The 23,550-nt window shown below is 45.0% G+C and overlaps 1 protein-coding gene across 13 annotated transcripts in view; it reads left to right on the top strand.

Annotated features, from left to right (window-relative positions):
- The first annotated feature begins 3,597 nt into the window (after positions 1-3,597).
- Positions 3,598-23,550, top strand: part of MEIS2 (Meis homeobox 2) — a 175,296-nt gene continuing 155,343 nt past the window's right edge. For 3 of the 13 annotated variants that reach the window (XM_054198630.1, XM_054198640.1, XM_054198638.1), the window contains exons 1-7: positions 5,744-5,785; positions 6,348-6,580; positions 8,215-8,356; positions 8,943-8,993; positions 9,778-9,828; positions 10,736-10,885; positions 21,032-21,146. In XM_054198630.1, coding sequence (XP_054054605.1) covers positions 5,777-5,785; positions 6,348-6,580; positions 8,215-8,356; positions 8,943-8,993; positions 9,778-9,828; positions 10,736-10,885; positions 21,032-21,146 — 751 coding nt within the window. In that variant the 5' untranslated portion in view covers positions 5,744-5,776. Of the gene's footprint in view, positions 3,905-4,342; positions 5,308-5,743; positions 5,786-6,347; positions 6,581-8,214; positions 8,357-8,942; positions 8,994-9,777; positions 9,829-10,735; positions 10,886-21,031; positions 21,147-23,550 lie in introns of those variants that run through there. The other 10 variants (XM_054198628.1, XM_054198641.1, XM_054198632.1 and 7 more) reach the window with 7 other exon arrangements.

The raw sequence follows: 23,550 nt of genomic DNA, 5'->3' as shown, positions 1-23,550 counted from the left end.
ATTTCCAAAGGGGTCCAATAGGATTTCGTGCAAGAGCGCCTTGTTTCCCCCCCGCCCCCCCCCCCCCAAAAAAAAAAACCAAAACCAAAAACCCCACCAACTTTCTATTTGCATGAAATCTTGCGCTAGGCACACACGCGCGTACAAAACACTGGTTTAAGATCCCCGGTGGAATATATTCTTGAAATCTGAAATATTACCTGTTGTGCCATCCGCGTTTTGCAAGGCTGTGGAAAAAGAGAGAGAGAGAGAGGGAGCGAGCGAGCGAGAGAGGCACGTCTCAAAGCCAGCAAAGGACTAAGATGCCACACTTCGGAAAGGCTGATTGAAAACAGACTCTTCTTAAGTTTTAGAGGATTTTCTCTCTCACTCCCTCCAAGGGCTAAGAAGCCGATTTGGGAGTTTGAAGGGAATAGGTTTCAGCGTCCATATTTGTTCTGGTGCACTTGTAAAATGCGATTTGAAGAGGATCTTTAGCCCTCTGATTGTCTTTGTATTGTTTTTCTTGAAACGGATCTTTTGCCCTTAATGAATCCCCACACAGCTGGACAGCTCCTGCTCGGACACTGAGAGCGCTAACCCCAAACTGACCCCAATTTGACACCACAAGATGAAATTTTACCGCCTGTTAAAACCATTTCCAGCCTCGGCAAAAGGAGCTGGCTGTTGACTGAGATGCACTTCCATACCGGACACCTCATTTCTCTTTGGACTTTTTGAGCCGATCTAAAAAAAAAAAAAAAAAAAAAAAAAAAGGAAAAAAAGAAAAGGAAAAAAGCCCAAACGCGCGCACACACCCCACCGACTCGTCTCTCCCACTTTTCCTGGAAACAGCCTTCGCTGTGAAAGTGATGCACGAGAAATGGAAATTAGCCAATTTAGTTTTCCCGATTTTCTGTATTTTAGAAGAAATATTTCACCAGGCTGGGCAGTGGGAGAAGTAAATAAAAAATGACCTAAGAACGTGGAAGCCCCCACCCCCTGCACGCACGTATCCCATTTTCCTCCGATTTCCCAACAGCATCTTTGTTAATAGCTGAGTACTTTCACTTAAGGGCGCTAAATTGAGATTCCTTTTTAATGGCTAAACTGTAGCGCTTTATAAACCATGTTCTCTGTGTGCTTTAATCCACTGCGATAGTGGAGAGGAAAAAGGCTTCAACTCTTTTCACGGGGAAAAAAAGACACAAGAGGAACATGAAAGCCCTTATTTTACCATATGAAATTTCACTTTCCATCAAGTTAAAATAATTTTTAAAAGTTGGTTCCTGTCCCAGATTACATACATGCACAGCAGGGCGAACCAACGCAGGGGGTTAATTAGTTTAGGAGGGAAAAAAAATAAAAGAAAGAAAGAAAAAAAAAGGAACAAGTGAAAGGAGCAGCATTGAACACTGCAAAAATCTTTGGCTGCTTTTTTTGCAGCTATGATTTTAGATTGCTTTCTAACAATTTCTTAGTCAAGAGAACCGAAATCTACAGGAACTTCTGTGAAAAATAGAATTATGAAAAAAAAATAAAATAAAACCAGGTCTAAAATTATACCCTAAGCAATCAAGCGCTTTCTTCTACGGGAACCAAGTAATCTAAAAACTTCTTTTTAAGAAGAAAACTGATGAACTTCTCCCACAGCTTGAGGTCTGAACAAATATATGGAGCCGTCACTGGAGCTAGATTACTTTTGCGCGGCCACGTTATGAGGAAAGACCTCTTCTTTCGTGATACCGAAACTATTTGAAATGAGACACACTTGTATATCTCAAGAGGCAAGGCTCCGGGTTTGTACTGCCTCGGTTAAAAAACAAGTTTGGAAGCTACAAATATTTAAAACACTTCCTCTAAGCTGGCTGTATGGGCTATATCACAACCAAATGATTCCACTTAAGTTTAGAAATCTGGCATCTTTGGGACGGGGGGCTGGGGCGGGGGGGGGGTGAGGAAAAAAAAATAGCATTCACCGATGACTAGATCTCTTTAAAAAATCTGTTAGAAAACTACAGCTGTAAAAGTAGGAAAGGATTTGCATAACCTACTGCTCTGTAGGTCTCCGCGCACCCAAAGGATTAGCCAAGCATTCATTACCATGAATATCTTGAATTACGTTACCGATTTATACGACAGAGTATAAAATACTGCACAAGAAGACTGGCTTTTTCCCTGCGAAATGAATCGACTTAACCACTGCTTGAAAGAGATCTACATACTAAGGGCTTTTTTACTCACCTCTCTTTACAGTCCCGTGAAAGTCAGTCACAGCAATTCGGTTGCTCTTAGGACTAGCTTTAATCTTGGAGGAGATCCTCTAGGAAAAAAAACACGGGTCTGCTCTCCGGCTTCTGGCGGGTTTTAAGCAGGGTGCAACTCTGGCTAAAAGTAGGAGAGGGACTTTTCTCCGTATTCCCCCCATATTTGTAAATACAGCCCTGCTCTGCAGGGCTCGGCGCTATCGGAACACGCAGGAATGCCCACTGGCGTTTGTCAGCCCTCCACACTATCTTTCTTTATATGTGAGGGCTGATTTCCCGCAGACATCATTGTTATGATGGCTCATTTAATCAAACTGTTTAATTGCTCCGGTAATCACTATCATCATCACAGGTACTCAATCATTCATCATTTTGGAGGGGTTTATTGACCTCTGGAGCTCATTCCCTACGCCTATTAAAATCAGGCCAAATATCTATAACTACCTCTTGAGTCATTTTCTTAAAGTTTAAAAAAAAAAACCAAAAAAAACCTTAAAACCCTCGTCATCATCACGAAAAGCAAACCAAACCCAAACAAAACCTATCCGAATAAATCATATTTTTCTGCCGTGTATTTTTAAAAGCCCTCTATGTATGAGGCCACATTCACAACTGGGTACATAATCATTGATAAATCCCACTATTAACGGGATAGTCTGTTTTAGATTTTATGTGCAGGGGACCGTGAACGAGGGTGGGGGGTTGGGGAGGACAAAACTGCAGCAATCGATAGTTTGACCATCGCTCCTCCCCTAAACTTCAAGCATCCCCCATGATTGATGATCCCGGGTAGCTTTGGTAATTGACTGTTCTGAGGTAAGGCATGGTTTAGCTCCAGCAAAGTGATTGGGCGAGAGAAACACACCAAAATTAACGTGTGTGTGTGTGTGTGTGTGTGTGCTTGGAAAAGTTCATTTGGTGCTCAAGGGTGGGGGGTGCATCATCTCACTTAATTTGCTAAATAACCCCACTGTAATTAGCACTACCATTAGAAGGCATTACCGAGCTAATACTTCAGCATACATTCCACAAGCGCAACGGCGATATACCGCAAAGTCCAGCAACATACACACGTAAATACAGCGCTCACCGCCGGATCCGCTCAAAATGAACATGCGAACAACAACAACAACAAAAAAATCTACGTAACATCTGGATCTCTCCTACAAAAGGCTGAGCATGACTTTGTTTTTAAGCCCTTTTCAAAGCCTGGCAGCCTAATCGCAAAACTAAAAGGGATTTCCCCCTCTTCCCTCCCGCCTCTCCGCCTCGCCCCCCCTCCCACCCACCCCCCCCCCAAGACATCCACAGCGTGCTTGATAGCAGCGATCACTTAATGAAGAGCGGTGCCAAACACGGTTTGAACGAGGCGTTCTCTTCATGCCCTGGAAAATTAATTTTTAGAAAAGCACAATGAATGGTCAGAGGAGAGAAACCACGCGTGCCCCGCACCGCGCTGGCGGAGGGGCGAGCGCTCGGCCGGAGCGGGCTCGCTTCCCGGGGAAGAGCAACTTTGCGCGGCCCCCTCGTGCGCTGTAGCTCTCTCCGTGCCCCCGGACCCGCGCACCGTCCGCGGCAGCGGCGACGGCCGGCGACTTAAATAAATAACTCGTCAGCGCGCCCGCCAGAACGCTCAAACATCGCGGTCGATCGGAAAGGTATATTTTTTTTTGCCGCTCAAATAACCTAGCGCAAGCCAAACCCGGGGCTGGGCTCCTATCGCACTTTTCTTCTCGCTCTCTGCAGTTTTCCCCTGCCTCTCCCCCCCTCTCGCACACACGCACTCTCCCTGTCCTTCCTCCCCTCCCTCCTCCCTCCTCCTCCCTCCCTCCCTCCCTCGCTCCCTCCCTCCCTCCCTCTCTCTCGCACGCTCGCTCGCTCCTTCCTACACGCGTTGCTTCGCTCGGGGCAGGGGCTGCTGCGCGGCTCCCCCCGCGCGGCGCCGCGGCCGCCCCGCCGCCGCGCTGCGCTGCGCATCCCCGCCGCTCCGCCGGACGGGCCGCCCCGCCGCCGCCGCCGCCGCCGCTGCCCCGCCGCTCCCCGCCGCCGCCGCCGCCGCCGCCCCGCCGCTGCCCCGCCGCTCCCCGCCGCCGCCGCCGCCGCCGCGCTGCAGGACTGGCTATGGCCACCACTACTTCCGGGTTCCGTCACTTCATTCTCCCGCCGATCAGCGCCGCAAAACTGAGCCTCTTCTATAAGGCAGCCGGCAGCCAACCTGCCAGCACTCGCTGACACTCACTCACTCATCCCGGAGGGAGCCAGGCGGAGAGGGAGACAAAATACCGGCCGGGAGGAGAGAGGAGAGGAGAGGAAAGAGGAGGGGGAAAAAAAAAAAAAAAAAAAAAAAAAAGAGAGAGAAAAAAAAAAGAGGAAAAAAAAAAAAAAAAGGAGAGGGGGGGAAGTCCGGGCTTTGCAAACTATTCAATTTTTCTTCGCATCTCTCCCCACCCCCCCTTCACAGTACTTTTAAAAAAAAAAAAAAAAAAAAGACCAAGACCAACCCTATAGCGATCCTAAAAGGCAAAAACCCGAGCGCGGAGTTACTGGAAGAAGAAACCGGGGTTAAAAAGATTCCTCCTCTCTTCTTCATCATCATCAACCATCATTCATTCACTACCTTGACATTCCCTGGCTTTGATTGACAGCTGGAGTGGCAAAAAGCCATGAGACACGACAGTTTGGTTACATGTGGGTTGCTGACGGGCCGATCGTAACCTTCAGTTTGGGGGCTTGACAATTTTTTTTTTTTTTTTTTTGCGTAGAGAAAGAAAAAAGGAAAAAGAGAGAGAGAAAAAGGAAAGAGAGAAAGAGAGAGAAAAAAGAAGAAAACACAGAAACTCATCGTGGTTCTTGACTGTTTTTTATATATTATTGTTGTTGTTATTGTTGTTGTTATTATTATTATTTACCCATATTGGAGGATAGGAGAAGTCTATAAGTGGGTTGCAAAAAAAAAAAAAAGGAATCTTCTTCACTCTAAATCACTTTCTTTGCTGGACTGGGATATTAAATATACGACACATCCAGGAGTTTATTGGAGCGCAGACTGATGGCGCAAAGGGTAGGTTTAAATCTCCAACACTTACCTATATATAAATCCTCTCTTAAGAGGGGCCTGTCCGATTTGCTCTCCTCTGTTGCTGATGATGATGGCGGCCACTATTAAAAAATAGCAGCAAAAATTATTCACTAGCTTTTTGTGTGTGTGCGTGAGTGTCTCTCTGTGTGTGTCTCTCTCTGCAATTGTTCCACGCTTTTTTTCCTCTCTAGCTTTTCCCCCAGCAGCGCGATTTCCCTGCTCTCTGCCTGCTCAGTAGCACGGGTTTCACAGGGGAAAGCTTGCTGCTGCTGCTGCTGCTGCTGCTGCCGCCGTTACTGCCGCTGCCTAGGAAAGACTAAGAAATACATATGTGTCTCTGTGTATATACGAACGTATATATATGTATACACATATAGCTGCTTCTTTTTTTTTTTTTTTTTTTTTTTTTGTCTCTGGCTTTGACAAGGACAAGGGGAATTGCTACTAAATAATGTTTCTGGTAACTTTCAGATTATTTCCCCCTTTATCTCCCCCTCCCCTCCCCCGATGCACCCTACCTTTCCTCTCTCCTTCCCAGCGTTGATTTATTTCTATAGTTGCTTTTGATTCTGCTTGTTTATTCATTTACACATATATTTTTTTTGTCCTTCCTTTCTAATGCAGAGTAACTCTAGTTTCTCTCCTCCGTTTCCTTCCTTTTCATCCCCGTTTCCTTGTTAGGGTTTCTCCTGCCCGTGCTGAAGAGGACCATCTCCCCCCGCACACACAGGCAGGCACACACACTTTCCCCCCTTACCTCTCCCCGCACCCCCACTCCCTCCCTCAGCCTCTCCAGCCTCCGCTCCCGATCCCAGTTGATTTCATTTTGCACATTTCTCTCTCTGTTGTGGCTGTTCTTGTTTTGTTTTGCTCTGTTTGTGTCTGTCCGGGTGCTTTACTCTCTTCTGACTTTTGTTGTTGTTGTTTGTTTGTTTTTTTATTCCCCTCTCTCGCGCTCTCTCTCTCTCTCTCTCTTCCCCTCTTTCTCTTTCTTTCTTCTCTTCCGGCCCGTTTTTTGACAGTACGATGAGCTGCCCCACTACGGCGGGATGGACGGAGTAGGGGTGCCGGCGTCCATGTACGGGGACCCCCACGCCCCCCGGCCGATCCCCCCGGTGCACCACCTCAACCATGGGCCGCCGCTCCACGCCGGGCAGCACTACGGCGCCCACGCCCCGCACCCCAATGTCATGCCGGCCAGCATGGGCTCCGCTGTCAACGATGCCCTGAAGCGGGACAAGGATGCGATATACGGGTAGGTGCCGCCGGGCCGCCCGGCGCCATGGCCCGGCTCCGCAGCGCCGGTGCCCGCGGAACGGCGAGGGCAGGAGCGGGGCGGTCGGCGGGGACTCCCGCGGGGCCGCGGCGGCGGGCGGCGGCGATCCGAGCCCCGGAGCGGAGCGGAGCGGGGGAGCCCCGGCGGATCCGGCGGGAGGGAGGGCGGCAGGAGGCCGGGGAGCCCCCCAGCCGCCCGCTCCGCAGGGAGACCCGCGCGGTGGCACTGCCACTGATGGCAATTTCGGGGCGAGTGCGATCCCAGCCTGACTCCGCGCTGAGGTGCCAGCACCCACGGGAAACGGGTCCTGGAAAAACAGACCTCTCGGGGAGAGAGGCTGGCCTGGGGGGAGGTGTTGTTGCCTTGTCTTTCTTTTTTTTCTCCCCCCCCCTTTTTTCCTCTTTTTTCCACGTTTTTTTTTTTCCCCTGTGGATTTTTTGTCTTTCTCGGAAAGGCCCCAGTTAGGAGTTCAGACAGGAGAGGTGACTCTCATCGCTCTGGATTTTAGTTGGAGAAGTGTTGTCTGGTGTTGTCCTTCGTGTCATAATAACACTCTTCCAACACTGTAAATAAAGAGCTATTCACGTCGCGAAAGGTAGTAAGAATAAAAGGGATTCGCTTCTCGCAAGCAGCTCTTCCCTGAGACGGAAGAAACAAATACATTGGGGTAAATGAGCTGAGTTTTCTATTTAAGAAAGAAAGAACATGAGGAAAAAGAAACACGTACCCAGCAAAAATCAAGCCTGTGCCAGGGCATTGCTTGGGGGGGATGACACCGATTCCCTTCAGTGCCTTTTAGAAAAAATGCTAAATGATCCTAAAAGGAGAGAGAGTAACATCTATGACAGAGTGTGGGGCCTTGATCAGGCACCAAAGGGGAAAAGAGACAAATGCATGCTTACTACTTAGCACGCAGATAAAATATTTTTTTTTCTGACTACACCAACTATGGGAAAATATTTCGCGAAGTGCTCCTTCCCTCCGCCCCCTCCCCAGCTCACTTATCTGGACAGCTGGTATTTTACTTGGGTGTGCTTCCTAAGCCAGGAAACTTCACCACATTTTTGTTAGCAGGCCCCTTGAAAAATAAAATTACGTATTAAGTAGTTTGCAGTTTGCCTGGCCGTGCTTCTCATTTTAGGTCATAGCTGGAGGGTAGGGATGGGATCTTCCAGGTTTCGCGTTATTTTAAGCCGTGGCGAAAAGTGTAAGATTCCCAGCTGAGCTGCTGCCTGCGTGAGCGTGTTTGGTGCCTTGTGCGTTTGGAGGAGAGGTCACTTTTGTCCTTAGCTGTGGGGACTGCACGGGGGATGCGGCTCGGGCATTGTAATTTCAAAAGGGGGGAAAAAACCCCAAAAAACAAGCCCAAAACCAAAACCGCAAAACCCGCCACCGAAACCAGCATTTTTATTTCAAAACGTTGTTCTCCCCTGCCCTGCCCGAAGCAATACTGCGAGGCTGCAGAGCTTGGCTGTGTCCGTGTGTGCGTGCCTGTGTGTCCGTGCAGTTAAAAAAAAAAACACAAACCAAAACAAAAATACTTGTTGATTAGAGCTCTTCTTTCCCCCTCTCCCCCACCCCCTCCCCTGTCTTTGTGTGCCACTGCCCGGTAGGCACCCGTTGTTCCCCCTCTTAGCTCTGGTCTTTGAGAAGTGCGAGCTGGCGACCTGCACGCCCCGGGAGCCCGGCGTGGCCGGCGGGGACGTCTGCTCCTCCGACTCCTTCAACGAGGATATCGCCGTCTTCGCCAAACAGGTCCGGCACCTCTCCCCCCGCCCCCGGCCCTTCCCAGCCATCCCGACACCTCCTCAGCTCCTCGGCCCGTACGGCCGGGGGCTGGCAGGGGGCAGCCCCCCCCACCTCCAAACCCCCACCCCCCACCCCCCCGCGCGCCCCTTCTCCGGCCGCCGGGGGGGGGCGGGAGGCAGCGGCGGGGTCGCGGGGCTGGCGGCCCGGCTGGCCCTCGCCCTCCTCCGCCGGGAGAACCCCTCCAGGCTGCCGGGCTGAGCCTCACGGCCCTCGCCCTCCCGCATGAATGAAAGGGAAGTGAGGGCAACCGTGGCCGAGTTTTGGAAGCAGAGGGAGCGGGGGGAAAGGCAGGGGGTCAGAAAAGAGGGGGGCCCGCTGTGGCAAGGGCGGCCGGCTCGGCACCGGGCTGCCAGGAGGCTCCTGTTCACATCACGGGTGAGTCCGGGGCGCCCAGACGCATTTTGATGTGACCTGTACCGGCCGGTTTTGTCACAGGGTTTTCCCCCCACCCCACGCCCCCGCTTCGAGTGATTCGGTTACAGGGCTGAGGAGAGAAGCTGTAATTCACGCCGGCTTTTCCTTCTTCTCGCAGGTCCGCGCCGAAAAACCACTTTTTTCTTCAAATCCAGAGTTGGACAATTTGGTAAGGGCCTGCTCACCCCTCTGAACCCCGCTCCCCTCCCGCCCTTCCCGACCTTCACCGCCCGCTTGCCGGCAAGCGCCCTCCGCCGTGCGGGGCGGGCGGCGGGCGGCCCGGGCACCCCGGCGGGGCGGGCAGGGGAGGGGGAGAGCCGGGGGGCTGGAAAGCTACCGGCAAGAGGCTTCAAAGGGCTTGCACTTTCAAAGTGAGCCGGGGCAAACTCTCGAGCCCCGGCGCATTGCAAAGCTGTGTTTGAAAGCCACGGGAAGCTAAAGTGAAGGAAATAACTGCTTAAGAAGAGAGAGCTGGAGATTTCTAACGTAATTCTTTTGCTAATGTGAACGATTCCAATATTCAAAGTGCCTAAATCCGCTTGTAAAGAAGATGCCAAACTATTCATCCTTTCCTCCCCCCCACCCACCCCCCTTTCCCCTTTCTCCCGCGGGCGGTGGGGGGGTGGGAGCGTGTGTGTGACTTCCCTGCGGACCCTCCGAGATGAGGGCCGGGATGCAGAGAGGGAGCGAGGGAAAGAGGAAGAGGTTTTCTCCAAGATCGCGGTAATAAAGCACTAATCGCCGCTTCTGGAATAAATATGATAAAAAAAAATCAAGTGCTTAGGTTAAAGTTGATCAAAATTGTTCGAGCGTGACCAATGAGCTGAAATCCTGGATAATGACTGCGCGCCCTGACAATCCCCCTCTCCCCCTCGCCCACTCGGGCTCGCAGCTCTGCGCAGCCCCCGAGCTCCTGTCTCCCACGTAACCCCTTGCTCAAAACTTTCTTGCAGATGATCCAAGCAATACAAGTACTAAGGTTTCACCTTTTGGAATTAGAAAAGGTAAGAGCCACGGAGGTGGGCGGGGGGCAAGCCGTTTCCTCCCTCTCCCCCCTGCTTCCCCCGCTCCCCCTCCCCTTGACTGTTTGGGATGACTTGTAAACATGGCCAGAGGAGACAGGGGAAACGCAGTGTGATACTGTAACCTGTGCCATCAGAGCATGTGACACCCGACAGCCATGCCCAGCCCAGCCCGGCATTATTTTTTTTTTTCAGTGTAATTTCAACCGAGTCATTAAATGTATATATTATTAAACCCCCTTCCATCCTTCTTACCCCTTCCCGCAGTAGAAGCTCTTTCCCTGACTCGGAAATAATATGTTTAACAAAAAAAGAGAAATGAAAGCACTCCTGCCTTTCTCCAGCTCTGGCAGGCGTATTAACCCCAAGCAAGCACTAAATGTTTGGAAGAGGCAGGGGGCCCCTGCGCGGCGTGGGGAGGGGGCTGTGCCCTGGGACGAGGACGGCTCTTCCCACAGCCTCAGCGAGCAGCTCCGTTTTACGGCGGCCGCTCACACAGACCTTTTTTTTTAGCCACGGTTTAAACCGATCCCGTCCCGAGTGACTAGTTGTACCTGCCTGGGCTGTGTATGGCTCCAGAGATACCGCCTGGGTCCAGCTCCCGGTGTTCTGATGTTATCATCACATCGGATTTTCCTCTGCACACCAGTCTGAACCCACTATCTCTCTCTCTCTCTCTCTCTAACTTGTTGCTGCGGCAAGTCTCTAGAGAATAATATGTGCTGCAACAATTTCTCTATTGTTTCCTTGCCTTCAACTATTGTGCCCCTTAATTAGAGTTACTTGTGGAGTAGATCAGAGGGTTGTTCTTGCTACCATAAAAAAAAAAAAAAGTTGCAATCCGATATTTTGCCATTATTGATGCTATTATTCTTGTTACTGTTTTCAGGTTCATGAATTGTGCGATAACTTCTGCCATCGGTACATTAGTTGTTTGAAAGGAAAAATGCCAATAGACCTCGTTATTGATGAAAGGGATGGCAGCTCCAAATCAGACCACGAAGAACTCTCAGGATCTTCCACAAATTTAGCCGATCATGTAAGTCCTTCCGATTTCTTTGTGGCGCTTTTTAAGATTTTAACCTGCTTAGGAGGACCTGTCCCCGATTTCATTGGTTTGCTGCTGTTGTCTGTTAGTAGCATTATTATCATTAGTACTCTAACCTCTTGCAAGCTCGGGTCCCATCTTTACGCTTTCTTCCCTCTCGCTTTGTAAAGTTGTAGAAATGCGAAAGGTTCCTTCTGTTTCCATCTGTAGAGCAGCGAGTTTGCAATGGTTTGTAAAGTTTCCTGGTCTGGGCGGCTTGGAGAGCTAGCAAACTGTCGGTTTGATGTGGGGATCGGTGCTTTCTCTTCTCCTTTGCCAACTCTGTAATCAATGCAGCAATGTAAGGAAACAGAGACAAGAAAGTTAGGGAGAAAGTTTGCTGATTTGCTCCCCCCTCCCCTCTCGTGGGGATGACAAGTGATGAGAATTATTGGCAATACTACATTGCATTAAAAAAAAGAGGGTTAGCACATTAGAGTTTCCAATGCTTGTGCTTTATAGCAACTTATTGTCAGAATATGGACTTATTGCCAAACGCCTGAAGCATCTTCATAATAAAAGACAGTAACCTTGATGAAGCAATTATTAACAATGTATTACAGAAAGCTGGAGAGAACGATGATTGAGTAACCGTAGGTTAGCGGTTGATTTTAACACTTTAGGAGTTGGTGAATTAGTGTTATGTGTGTAGGACTGAACGTTGGTGTGCGTGGTAAGGAGAGTGCCTTTGTTTTTCCGGGTTTTGGAGCGGCTCTTGTGATCCTTCAAAAAGATGTAGACGCGAAGAGACTTCGGGATGTGAAGGGAAAGATTGCAGCTGGTACCGCAGAAAAGGGAAGGAATAGCTCTGGTTAAAAAGAGTGGGTGTGAACTCTAGTTTATTTATAGGAACGCATCCCTGGGGGGAAAAGGGGTTTACACAGTTTTAGATTCAATTGAACTCATAATCTAAATGATACAGTCTAATATTTTAGCGGTTGAAATATTAATTTAACACCCGGTGTGAAGTTAACCATGCTTTCTGCACAGGCGCCTGCCTTTATTTCCCAGTGTGTTAGGAAGAGTAGCTGTAAGCCCAGGGAGAATGAGCTTTCGAGGAGCTTTTGTTTCCTTTGAAAACATGTTGTTTGTGTGTGTATTTGATAATTACATTAGACCTGGACTGACGCTGGATTGGGAGATAAAATAATAATAAATTTTTCTAAATGCCCCCCTTCTGGTACGGCTTAGTTCCAGAGCCCGGGAAATATTTTTGGACCCAAGCCTTAGCTTTCATTTTCTCATTTGTATTCGGTAAACATTGCAGGACAAGGTTTTTGCCATGTCTTACATTTTAAATCTATTATTTTGAGAGGAAAAAAAATGTATGCAGACGTTCCTGAAAGTTTCTCTGCTTATCAGCTATCTCACACGTAGATAATAAACTCTATGAGGCATGACACTATTTAAAAAATATTTGTTTTATGGCATTTTACAACCCTACATTCGTGTGCATAAGTATTCCGGGAGAGTACTAGAAAAGAAATTGAAATGAGTGGCAACCTGAAAGATATGGGGTCATTGTGTATGATTCAGAGCAACAGAAAAAAAAAAAAAAGTACATGTTTCTCCAGTTCAGTTTCTTTACAAGAGTGTGTTTCAAGTGGAAGTGTAGAAATGGAGCATGCTTGTGTTTATATTGAAGAGATTAGATAAACTAGCCTGTTTAGGGTTCTGGCAGATGGCGAATGCTCAAGCCAATTTGCAGTGCTCCATTATAATATTTAAATTCACACACAATGATAGGACAGAGGTGGAGGGGGTTAGCATTTTGATAATTTGATAACTATTATCTTCCCTAAGAAGAATCTCCTCTTGCTTTTGTGGCCCAAAAAACAAACTCAAATAAATATGACAACCCATTTATCTTGCACCCGTTAGGGTTTACCACTTCATTGGGTATTATAATTTAAAGCCTTTTATTTCCTGGAGATTTGAGCTATAACATTTTTACTTTAGCCCCCTGCTATTTGTTTTGAAAGGAAGCAATAATTTGTGCAACCAGAACACCAACTGGGAAATGAAGAGTTGTATCACATAGTTACATTTTATTCATGCGTTTTGGGAAATGTGTCTCCTTATTGGATTTTTTTTTTCCCTGTGTATTAGCTTGTTTTCCCAACAAAACTTTAACACTCTTTTATGGCTTAGTCAAACTACCGTGTGTGTACACATTTATATTTACACTGTACAAGGTTCCAGCAGGAAGAAACACACTTTTATTCATAAAGAAGGAAAAGCTTTAAAAAAATGTCTAATATAAACACGCAAGACTATCAAAAAATGAGCTATCATTTGCAAGCATCTACCTGAAAATGTAGTAGTTCAAGCATGCAAATTTGTCCAATTTGACTCTCCAGGTTTATTTTTTCATTTGCTTTGATATGCATATTTAATATATAGCCTCGGGCTAGATCTCATTTGGTGAAAGTTGGTGCAGGGGTGATGATGAGCCACTTCAGAAGGACAGAGACAGCATGTTGTTCCCTCTGTTTTATGTATTGGCCCACTATTCTGATCCGCGGGTCTTCCCCTCATGGTTTTATTTGCACATGAAATACTAGGAGCATTTCAACTGATTGGCTGTGAATAATGATAGCCAAAAAGGAGTGTAGTTTAATTTGTTGTGTGCCAAGGTTTCCCTTGTGGAGGTGACAGTTTGTGACAGCTGTTTGACACCCCAAAAATCCGTACACCTCTATTCTTATTAAGCGGTATAAAGTTACACTCTGTGTGTTCAACGTGAACGCGAGGGGTGGTAGCGGTGACAGTGGCAGGGCTGAACTAGGAACTAAGGCAGCTCTCAGTTTTATTCCTTTGCTAGACCTGAAAACAAGCATAAGGGAAAGTAGCAGAAAGAACTGTGGGATTAGCCAATATTTACCATAAGACTTTAAACGGGGTACTCAAACAGCGCATGCTTCCCTTTTCAAAATCTACTGCTCCACTATTTATGTAACTTAATTGGAAACCCAAACCAAAATCAACAAAGGAATGAACTCTTCAGAGATATACCTGTGCTGGGAAAAGGAGACAGCTGTAAGCGGTTGTGCTATACGTGTTTGGTAATAAATGTGTTTATCGAATTTTATTTTAGTGCGCTATTAACTGTTATGTAATACAGTAAGTGTAAAGGGTCCAGGGACTTGGTAGATCAAATAGTGCAGCGCTGGCCACAACAAGCTGAAACTTTTGTTATTACTCTGCTGTGTTTAGTAAATATAACAGCCCATAATTAGTGTTTGAATTTTTAACACCCTCATATTTTTTTATTGCTCTGAGGTATTAGCTGTAGATGGGAAGAAGGTAATTACAGCTATGCCCTGGCTGAACCAGATCAGTTGGAGGCAGGCGGGGGGAGAACAGAAAAGAAAAGAGGAAAGAAACCTTTCCAGCTGCAGTTCAAGTTGAGTTTCCCAGCACAGACAATTTATTATTGTTCAATATAAACATTCTGGGCCCTATCCTGCATTCTGTGTTCAGCCTAAAATATCTGTTCAGATTGCCAACAAATCTTTTTTTTTTTTTTCAAGCTATTCAAATCTGAAAAACCTAATGCTTGCAAAATTCAGAGATTTTTTAACTTTTTTGAGCATATGATAACATTTTGTACTTTAATTAGATTTAGTTTGTACCTGGCTTCACCTGGTGCCACACAATTCTTCCTTTAGCACAAACCTACTTTGAAGCCGAGTAATTCTCCCGTAGAAATTTATGGCTCTCCTTCCGCTGGCTTTCGTGGGAGCAGAATCAGGGCCTCAGTCTTTTTGATATTTGTTTATATGTTCTAGTCAATTTGCAGCTGAGAGGTAATAATACACAGATCATCATTCATAAAATATAATTAAAAATGGATAGAAATATACATACATCTCTTTTTTATAAAAGGGCTGTTGACAGATTAGAAATCCGATGCCTTAGCTGTAGAAGAGAAATATTAGTCTCAATATTAAACCTTTCAGCTCTCAAATGAGGAGATACTTTTATTTTGTACTTTTGGACGTTCAGACATTTTATATTTCTCTAATATTTCTCCTCAAAGAATGGTCTGTGCAAATTCCTGACATCTTGCAGATGAGAAAAAAATAAAACCAGGGTAATATACATATCTGTTCCAAATATATAATTAAACCTTTAGGTAAGATTTCACTGAGCAATTAGGAAGTAATTGGGGGCCCAATGCTGCTGTCTCCAGGTATGACTTACTTTGGTGGACTTTAGTGGGAGTTTTGAGTATTCCAGAAACTCGGGATCAGACCCCAAAGGTGCCCTTTCTGTTTGTAGAGTGTCAGAAGGGAAAATAAGTAGCTAACTGCAACAATAATGAGGGAAACATTCTCTTTAATAAACAAATTTCTTAGCGTGCAGCTTAAGACTTAGGATGGTATGGTAGGCCCTGTGCTTTCTGAACGGGCAAGGAGCATCGGGAACTTTCCGAGACTGTAGAGAACGTTGTGTATTTCCTCTTTTTGATGGGCCAAGGCACTCTGCAAAGGTATTCTACAGCTCAAATTTGAGCGTTTCAATTTTACACTGAGTTCTCTCAAACTGAACCGATGATGTATTTCACTGTCTATTTGATGCCGGTGTTCCCTCTTTGGTTTGAGTTGTCTACCAGTCTAGACGAAGTGTAGCCACACAGAATGACGTAGAAGGATGATTAAAAAAAACAACAAACCTCTGATTTTTCAAGTCGCAATTCCTTGCTGACAGGTGGATTACATGTCTGATTTCAATCTTAATTGGAAAATACAAAGCACGCAGCTTTTCAGAACGTTGCCACGTTCTAGGAGTATCAAAAATTCCTCCTGACACTTTCCTCAAACACAAAATCAAGGGACAAGAATTAAAACCTGTACACATAAATATATATATATACATACATACACAAATACCTGATACATCACAATGCTTTGTGTTTTGTTTCAGTTGTGCAATTCTGATGCAAAAGAGTTATCATATTAAATATGCATCTGTAAGAAAATAAACCTTAGTAATATCAAGAGTAGTCTTTTTAGAAAATGCACATATCATGTCAAATTAGAGTTTTTCATGGCTCGTTTACTTATTGAAAGTTTCTTTACATAGTCAGTTTATTATTACTGCATTCAACAACAGTGTCTAAGATACCGCCCCGTACTTTATACATGCAAAACATAGACAGACAGAGATGCACAGAGATGTACACACACAGACACACGTGCGTGTATGCATATAGGTTTGTATGTCTGGCACAGTATATCATCTTTTGATATATGGTGGTACCTAGAGACAGATTTTTGTGGTATCAATCACATCAGTCGTTCCACTGTGTTTACAGGTGTTCTTTGTAGCAACAAGGTGAGCAGGATTTGGCTTGTATTTGGGGGGTGTGTGTGTGTGTACAGAATGCCATCTGTATCAGTAGTTCAGTTTTGTGTTTGCAAAATTAATTTACCGGAGCAACCACCAGACCTTTGAGCCCAACCATCTTCACAGAAAACAAGCTCTGTAGCTGTTGCAGTTTCTTTGTGAAAGTACGTTGTGTTCTGTTTGTCCCTGGAAGATCAGTGGTTTTGTCCATTTCATCTGATAAAATGCGAGGGCCTGATCCTGTCACAGTTGTATACTTAAAACTTCAGTTAACGTCTGTGAGCCAAATCCTGCTCAGCTTACTCACATGGGTATCAGCTGGCCTGATTGATTTTACTTCCCAGTTATAAATAAGAAGGAAATTCCTTATGGTTAATTGAGTCTTTAATATCACCATAAAAAGCAGTGTAAGATCAGAATCAGCCCTAGCGGGACTACAGACACTCACAAAAAATGAGCCAAACTTTGCCCAGTGGAAATTCTGGGCATACAAAATAAGAATTGCAATTTAATGGAAGGTTATCCTATAGCGAATTTCTCTGTTAGAACATCTCTGTTCAAGAAATCCTGTAGCCGTTAAAAACTCTTACAGTTTCCACCAGATTTGCAGCATCGACAAAAGAGTAACGCATCAGATTTGCTTTGTATACCAGGAGACTCTTGTCCTTTCTGTTGCTCTTTTCTAGATTTAGCAAAATTCAATGTGGTGCTAAATCAATTTTTTTTTAACTTTCAAGGGAAAAAACACTGGCAAAATTGTGTTTTCTAGGGAAGGCTGTGTGTGTAAATGAGAAACAGTGGATAGCAGCGGAGTGATCTCCTGTGGCCCTGCTAGTACAAGCTTTCCCCATATTGTCTCCTGCTTTTATATTAATTACAACTTGCATTATCAGCTGTGAGTCTGTAGCCCAGCAAATAGAAAATACTGCCCCTGGAGACCTAGCTTCTTGTATCTATTTTCCATCTCCTTCTATTGTGCTCTACTCAGTATTCACTGCTTTTCGCCTGGTAACACTGCTCTTTAACACAATTAGGTAAGAGCAAGAGGAGCACCATATTTGACTCCCAATTATTAAAACTACTGGGAATAGGTACATGTGTGCTGTTTACCTTCTCCGGTATCTGGCACTAGTTCAGGTCATACGTGTGTGAAAATTTTACAGTATACACACGTACATAAAGCAGGCAACTGCATTTTGGCTGACACCATCTCTGCTCTTCAACGTCTTTCTGCAAAGTGTATTACTAAACTTGCGGGAAGATACGAGAAGCCACGCTAGCAGTTTGTGTAATTTATCTGAAGATGTTTGTTTGGTTGGTTGGGTTTTTTTACAGTGTGATAGCTTAATACAAATTCCATTGAAATTAATAGAAAAATTGCAATTAATGTCAGCGGGCTTTAGATCAGGATCTCTTCAGGTATCTAAACTATGCTGCTAAAGTCTTTCCAGTCAAGTACACTTTAGATGTGTCATTTGGTCCCATTTTTTTGTGAAGACATACATGAAATAATCACTTACGATTAGGCATTTGGCCAAGAAGTTTTTCTTGAGGGATGCAAAGTTGGGAACAGTCTAGGGGAGAAAAAGATAAGTTCACTGACACGTACAACGATCTTAGTCCAAAGCAAAAGAATGTTGCCTTTTGGGGTGGTAAACTCCACCCCTAGAGTTATTTGTCGTTTTTTATAATATTAAAGGCTAGCTATTTCCCTCCCTTTCAAATTCCTCCAACATTCTACTGTCACATCTTGTAAATATCCCATCTTATTATTTCTGTCCTTCAACAAAATTCTGCCAAATCGCTTCCTCAAGAAAACTGTGTCACAAGAAATACATTGAATTCCCAATCAATACAGTCTGTCTTTCTAAGGCGGGATCTACAACCTGAGGTCAAGAACAACTCAGCCTGGTAGAGACAGCAAGTGTTTTCAGCTGGAGGAAGTCTTATTCAGCGATCCTTTCCAAATCATTACGGTTTTGAAACAGAAAGGCCGGTCTAGCTTTTGAAATACTGTATGATAGGTTTTGGATGACATTTGCCTTAAAACATAGCTGAGGTGTTACCAGTTAATTATTGTAATTTTCATATGTGTGATAAGGAGCTCCAACGGCAGCCAGCTTAAGAGAGCCTGCAGTGCATAAAATTAACATAACTCGCTGTGTTCCCTGAAAAGTTTCGCCTAGGTGAACATGTTGCAATTATTACATTTTCTAAAAGAAGGTTCCAGCCTGATGTTGTTGGAGGGCTAAACTCATGCTATGCTATTGTTTCTTTTCTTTTTCATGTATTTCTTCTAGCTCTTTATCTGATTACCATCCGGCAAACAGCTGACGCTAAGAGGCTGCAGAGGGCTGAAGAGCTCCTGTCTGCTGTTTGCCTTCAGCTTGAAGCTATTTGAGTGGCTTCCTAACGCAGAGATAAAAAGAGCAGCTCATAGGCACAACTGTGTTTTAATCCAGGCTGTAAAGAAACTTGCTCAGTTTTTGCAGTTTATTTCCATCTGAACTCTTTACTAACCTTATTTTCAACTTTTGGGGTTTTTTTTTTTAATAACATCTGGGCTGCTTGAACTTTCAAGGCTTCTCATCTTCCTTATTGTGTTTCTTTTCACCTGACTTTGTAAATTGATGGTAAATATTTGTTTAATTTTTTTTTAAATGAAATTGGGGAGGGGGTTACAATATTAATAGTGATTTCTGAGGCCTAATTAGTACAACAACCTCAATGAATATAAAATATTATTGTTTGGTGGTTGGGTTTGTTTTTTTTTTTTTCCTGCTGTGGTTCTGTGTGAGGAAAAGTAGATCAGTCTTCTAGGTTTTGGAGGGGGTGGTGGTTTCGTGCTGTAAGTGCTGTTGTGTTGTCTGTTGCGCTGACAGGTTAGGCGAATTTCAGATCCTGTCCTGTCTTCTGATTTTACTCATACCTTCCTGCCATGGAACCGCTTACGTGGGTGCACGTGTGTGTCTGTGTAAGGTGAAGGGGATTTGGATCCTTCTTACCCTTTGGTCACCTAGAGCTTTAGCGGGAACCTTTTGAAGTCATGGGCTCTTCCCTTCGTCTCTGCTGCGATCTGGGTCAGGCCCGTTAGATTTATGTTACTGGGTATTGTAGCAAACCGTTATTTGGCAGTTCTATTTTGTGTTGCTATAGAGCATGTGGTACTAATCAGTGCTAGGAGATTACTTTGAGATGTTTCAATATATGTATTTTGGGACCTGATTCCAATCACACTTACACTGAATTTTACAATGGGTAAATCAGTTGATTTTGTTGAACTTATTCCTACTACACGTCGGGGTAGATGAGGTCAGAATCAGCCCTGCTCAAAGCATTTCTCCACACTTGTCGCTTGCTGCTTTCAGGATCTCCTCGTGCTTTAGTAGTCTGGTGTTATTTCATAATGCAGATTTAAAACACTACCAAACCTAAGAAGCAATATATATATATTTTTTTTTTTTAATGGGGGATTTTTTGTTTGTTTTGTTGCTGAATTGTTATAATGCGCTTGATTTAAGTTGTCACATACAGGTGACAAGTAATGCAGGTCCAGCCCCTAGTCTGATCTGTTTCATGTGTTCTTGCTCTCCTTTTCTGCCAGAGGAAATTCCATCTCTTGCCTGCCTTCATGTGGTGCTGATAAAGCTCTTCCTGTACAGTAGAATTCCTGTTTTCCTTTAAGCAACAGCAGGGTATTGGGAATGATCAGGAAAGGGGAGGAGGATAGGAGGAGAATACACTCAACAAAGTAGCACTAAACTGTAACATTAAGTTTTCCTCACTTACCCTTTCAAACAGCAGCTCCTCACGCCGGGAAAGCCAATACTAAATAAATTAGAAAGCTTGCGTGAATTATGTGACTAAAGTACAGTAGTTGAGGTCTTACTTAGCCAAGTTTTGCAAACTTCGTCTGTCTGTCTTCTGCGTTCCCTTTTGTCGTGTTTTATGCATAGTAATGTAGAAAGAATTACATAAAAATCACTATACGTGTTATTTTATATAATCACCTGGTGGTTATTCTTGACAATGCTTGTAAGCAAACTGCTAGAGTGATACATCTAGAAAGTCTTTTGAAATGTGTCACACCAAGGTGGTGGTAGGGGGTGAGGAAGCATCTTTCCTGGTATATAACATCTTTCAGAGAAAGCTTGCTTTTTCCCTCACAACTTTGCGTTTGCTTGAAGTTTTTTCTAGTGTTCACATGGGTGAGAGAGAGGGTAGGGTGTGAGGACATGCTCCTCTTCCATGCACGTTCTCCTCTCCTCTACAGTTTCCTTCCTCTTCCTCTCCCCTCCCACCTCTAGTCAGTCTGGAAAATAAAGTGTGGGGAGATAGTCTGCATACCAACTGTCCTGATCCTAATGGGAACATGTCATATCATAAGCTGCAGGTTGATGCTCTCCCCCTGCTCATTTAGAAACTTTTTTTTTTCCTCCCCTACTATTCTCCCCTGCAGTACTAGTCAAACAATTAAATCCAGACAACCCTTTGAAAAGTTAAAAAAAAATAATAAAAAAAAATCTGCCCTTTATTTTACCAAGTAAATCTTTGTACCTCCTCTGCTTGTCTTTTCTGAAGAATTATTACACTGTGCAAACAGTATCGGTGTTTGGCACATTTCACAAATGCTAATGTGTATACTTTTCCCTCCCCTCCTCCCCTCTTCTCCCGGTTTTCTTTCTGTTCTTCATTTGCTATTGGAATGGGAACTGTGGAAAAAATTCCTTGGCACTCTGACACCAGAATCCTTCATCTTGGAGAGACCACGATGATGCAACCTCAACGCACTCGGCAGGCACACCGGGGCCCTCCAGTGGGGGCCACGCTTCCCAGAGCGGAGACAACAGCAGCGAGCAAGGTAAAAGGTCAAACTTTTTCCCTCCGCAAAGTAGGCATGACTAAAATAACTCCAGCTTTTTTTATTATATCAGTACATCTGCCTTAGAGTAAACATGGAGTGGCAGACTTGCAGTATAATCAGCTGTAACTCAGGGAGACGGTATTTCCTTTTCCTAACCCACTTAGCTGCATTTTATTATTATTTCAAAGCGAAATATCTAATCTTCAAACAAGCTTTGTAATAACAATTGATTAGTTCTGCCAATTCCTTTACAAATTTGGTTATCTACAGTTTATTTTTGTGTGGTGTAAGTAAATATAATGACAGACATACTCTCCAGCTGTGATGCAGTTGTTTGAGCTGGGTTATAGATGGAGGATTTAACCTGTAGTTTTAGCTGGGAAAGGGACTCTTATATGAAGTTATGAAGCTGCTAAATTATATAAAGTAGGAGCAAAACCTGAATTGGACGGAAAAATGTTTCTTGCAATGTTTGCTTGTACAGACTTGTTTCTGAAAATCTGAATTCAGAATGGTAAATAGAGATGTACCTGAACTGTAAAACCTCTGCTGGATCTATACAGTGAAGCCTTCTCCAGGGTTCAGGAGGTTTGATTATTATTTCAGGGGGTTTTTGTTTTATTTCCTACTGCATTGCACCTTGTGTGTGGTCATCTGCATCCATGCTGAGCGAGTGTCAAAGGCTGTCATTCTGATATGATAGTGTTTTACACTTGCTCATTAGCAGTATAAGTGACTCCAGAAGGTATGAGAGTCAAGCCTCCAGTGCTAACAGTTGGGTAAAGATGGTCTATTGTACCTCTTGGATCTTGATTCAGAATTGACTTTTTTTTAAGACCAAAGTTTAAGGTGGGCTCCCGTCTTGTTTTTCTTTGTAAGCATGGTAAGCCTCAGCTAGCAAGTGATATATTACCTTTATGAGGTTTTATGATATACTCCCTCCATCTCGTGCATCCACGGCGTTTTGCCACTGTGTTTCCCCTGTGTGGAGGTTACCCATACTCACCAGAGCCACCTGACAGGTTGGCCACCCAACTAGCTGTGCGGGATGCCAAAACTGGAGAGGGGAGCAGCCTTCAGGGCTAGAGCTGCCGTGACTAGCCTCGCCCTGCGGGATGCTTCCCACCATATTTGCCACGCTTAGGCGGCGGAGCAGATATGTGATTTCACGTCTCTCACGTGGCCCACTGCTTGGCACAGAGCTAGATCCCCTCGTCTGTCTCACGATCTGGTGCCGTACGCGTTGCAATGCTAGGAACTTGCGAAGTTTGCTTCTGGTGGAGCGGTTTGGGTTTGTCTCCTATTTGTATGAATTGTTTATACATTTGTAATCTTGCTGCTGATAGAAAGCAGCCATGGCACAGGGTGTGATCCAACGCCAACATGAGTCACGCGGGATTTTCTTCCTGTGTGGTTGGATTGGAGCTGTACGAGGCCCAGCGTGAACTATTACAGCTTCTGCAGTTAATGAAAAAGGGAGCTTGACTGCTAAGCAGCAAATTGGTGTTATGTCTATTAGCTGGCCATAGACTTTACTGTTGATCAAATGTTTGCATTGTATATTGTGGCTACGATGCTTGGTGTAGCAGATGATCATTTGCATACTTAAAAATGATTCCTCTGAATCATCTGCCACAGCGTGTTCATTCCACCCCTAGGTAAGAAACTTCCTCACCCCTGTATCTCCACTCTGCCCCAGCAACTCCTTAGAAATCAGAAGAGTTTCTTTGAGCCGTGCTTGGTGTAAAGAAATCCTTTGTATCGACATCCAGGGATCTTGCATTTCACTATGCAATCTCCGATCCTTTGTCATGTAGCTCGGGGTGCTTGAGAAATATGGCTAAGCTGAAGAAAAAGTGGTTGATGATAACTACAGCAGCTTCCCACTGGAGGCTGAGGTTTCTGGTAATACATATGATTTAAACAAACCTATTACGCTCATTTCTGCAGAAGGGGAAAAACCGCTGAAGGGCCAAATCAGTCACTAGTGTTGCCCAGTGTAGCAGGGTAAAACATTGCTAGTACACTTGCCTTTGTGCTCAGTTGGGCCTTTTAAAGGGAAGCAGTCGTCCAGTGGCAAATCAGCATTCCACTCAGCTGCTGGCAGCTGAAAGATGTATGATCCTACAGCACCAGCAAAATTCCCATTGGAGACAGCTTTGGATTGCTCTCCCCCTCTCAACCCTGGGAAAGACTAAAGAGAGGGAGGCCTGTATTGAATTTTCCTTACGCGTCCTTGAGGGGGGTGGGGTTTACTTTATAACTCATAAACTGGCAATGAGTCTGTCCCAGGCAATGCCAAGATGGGTAGATACCCTCTTGAGCTATTCTGGCGCAGCTACTTATTTGGGTCCACTTGGTTTCCGTGCACTTTTGTCAAGACCTTCCGCAAATGCTGTTT

Source organism: Rissa tridactyla, chromosome 4 (genome assembly GCF_028500815.1).
Source record: "Rissa tridactyla isolate bRisTri1 chromosome 4, bRisTri1.patW.cur.20221130, whole genome shotgun sequence".
NCBI lineage: Eukaryota > Metazoa > Chordata > Aves > Charadriiformes > Laridae > Rissa > Rissa tridactyla.
Note: the sequence above shows the minus strand (reverse complement) of the source record. Positions and strands in the feature narration are given on the sequence as shown.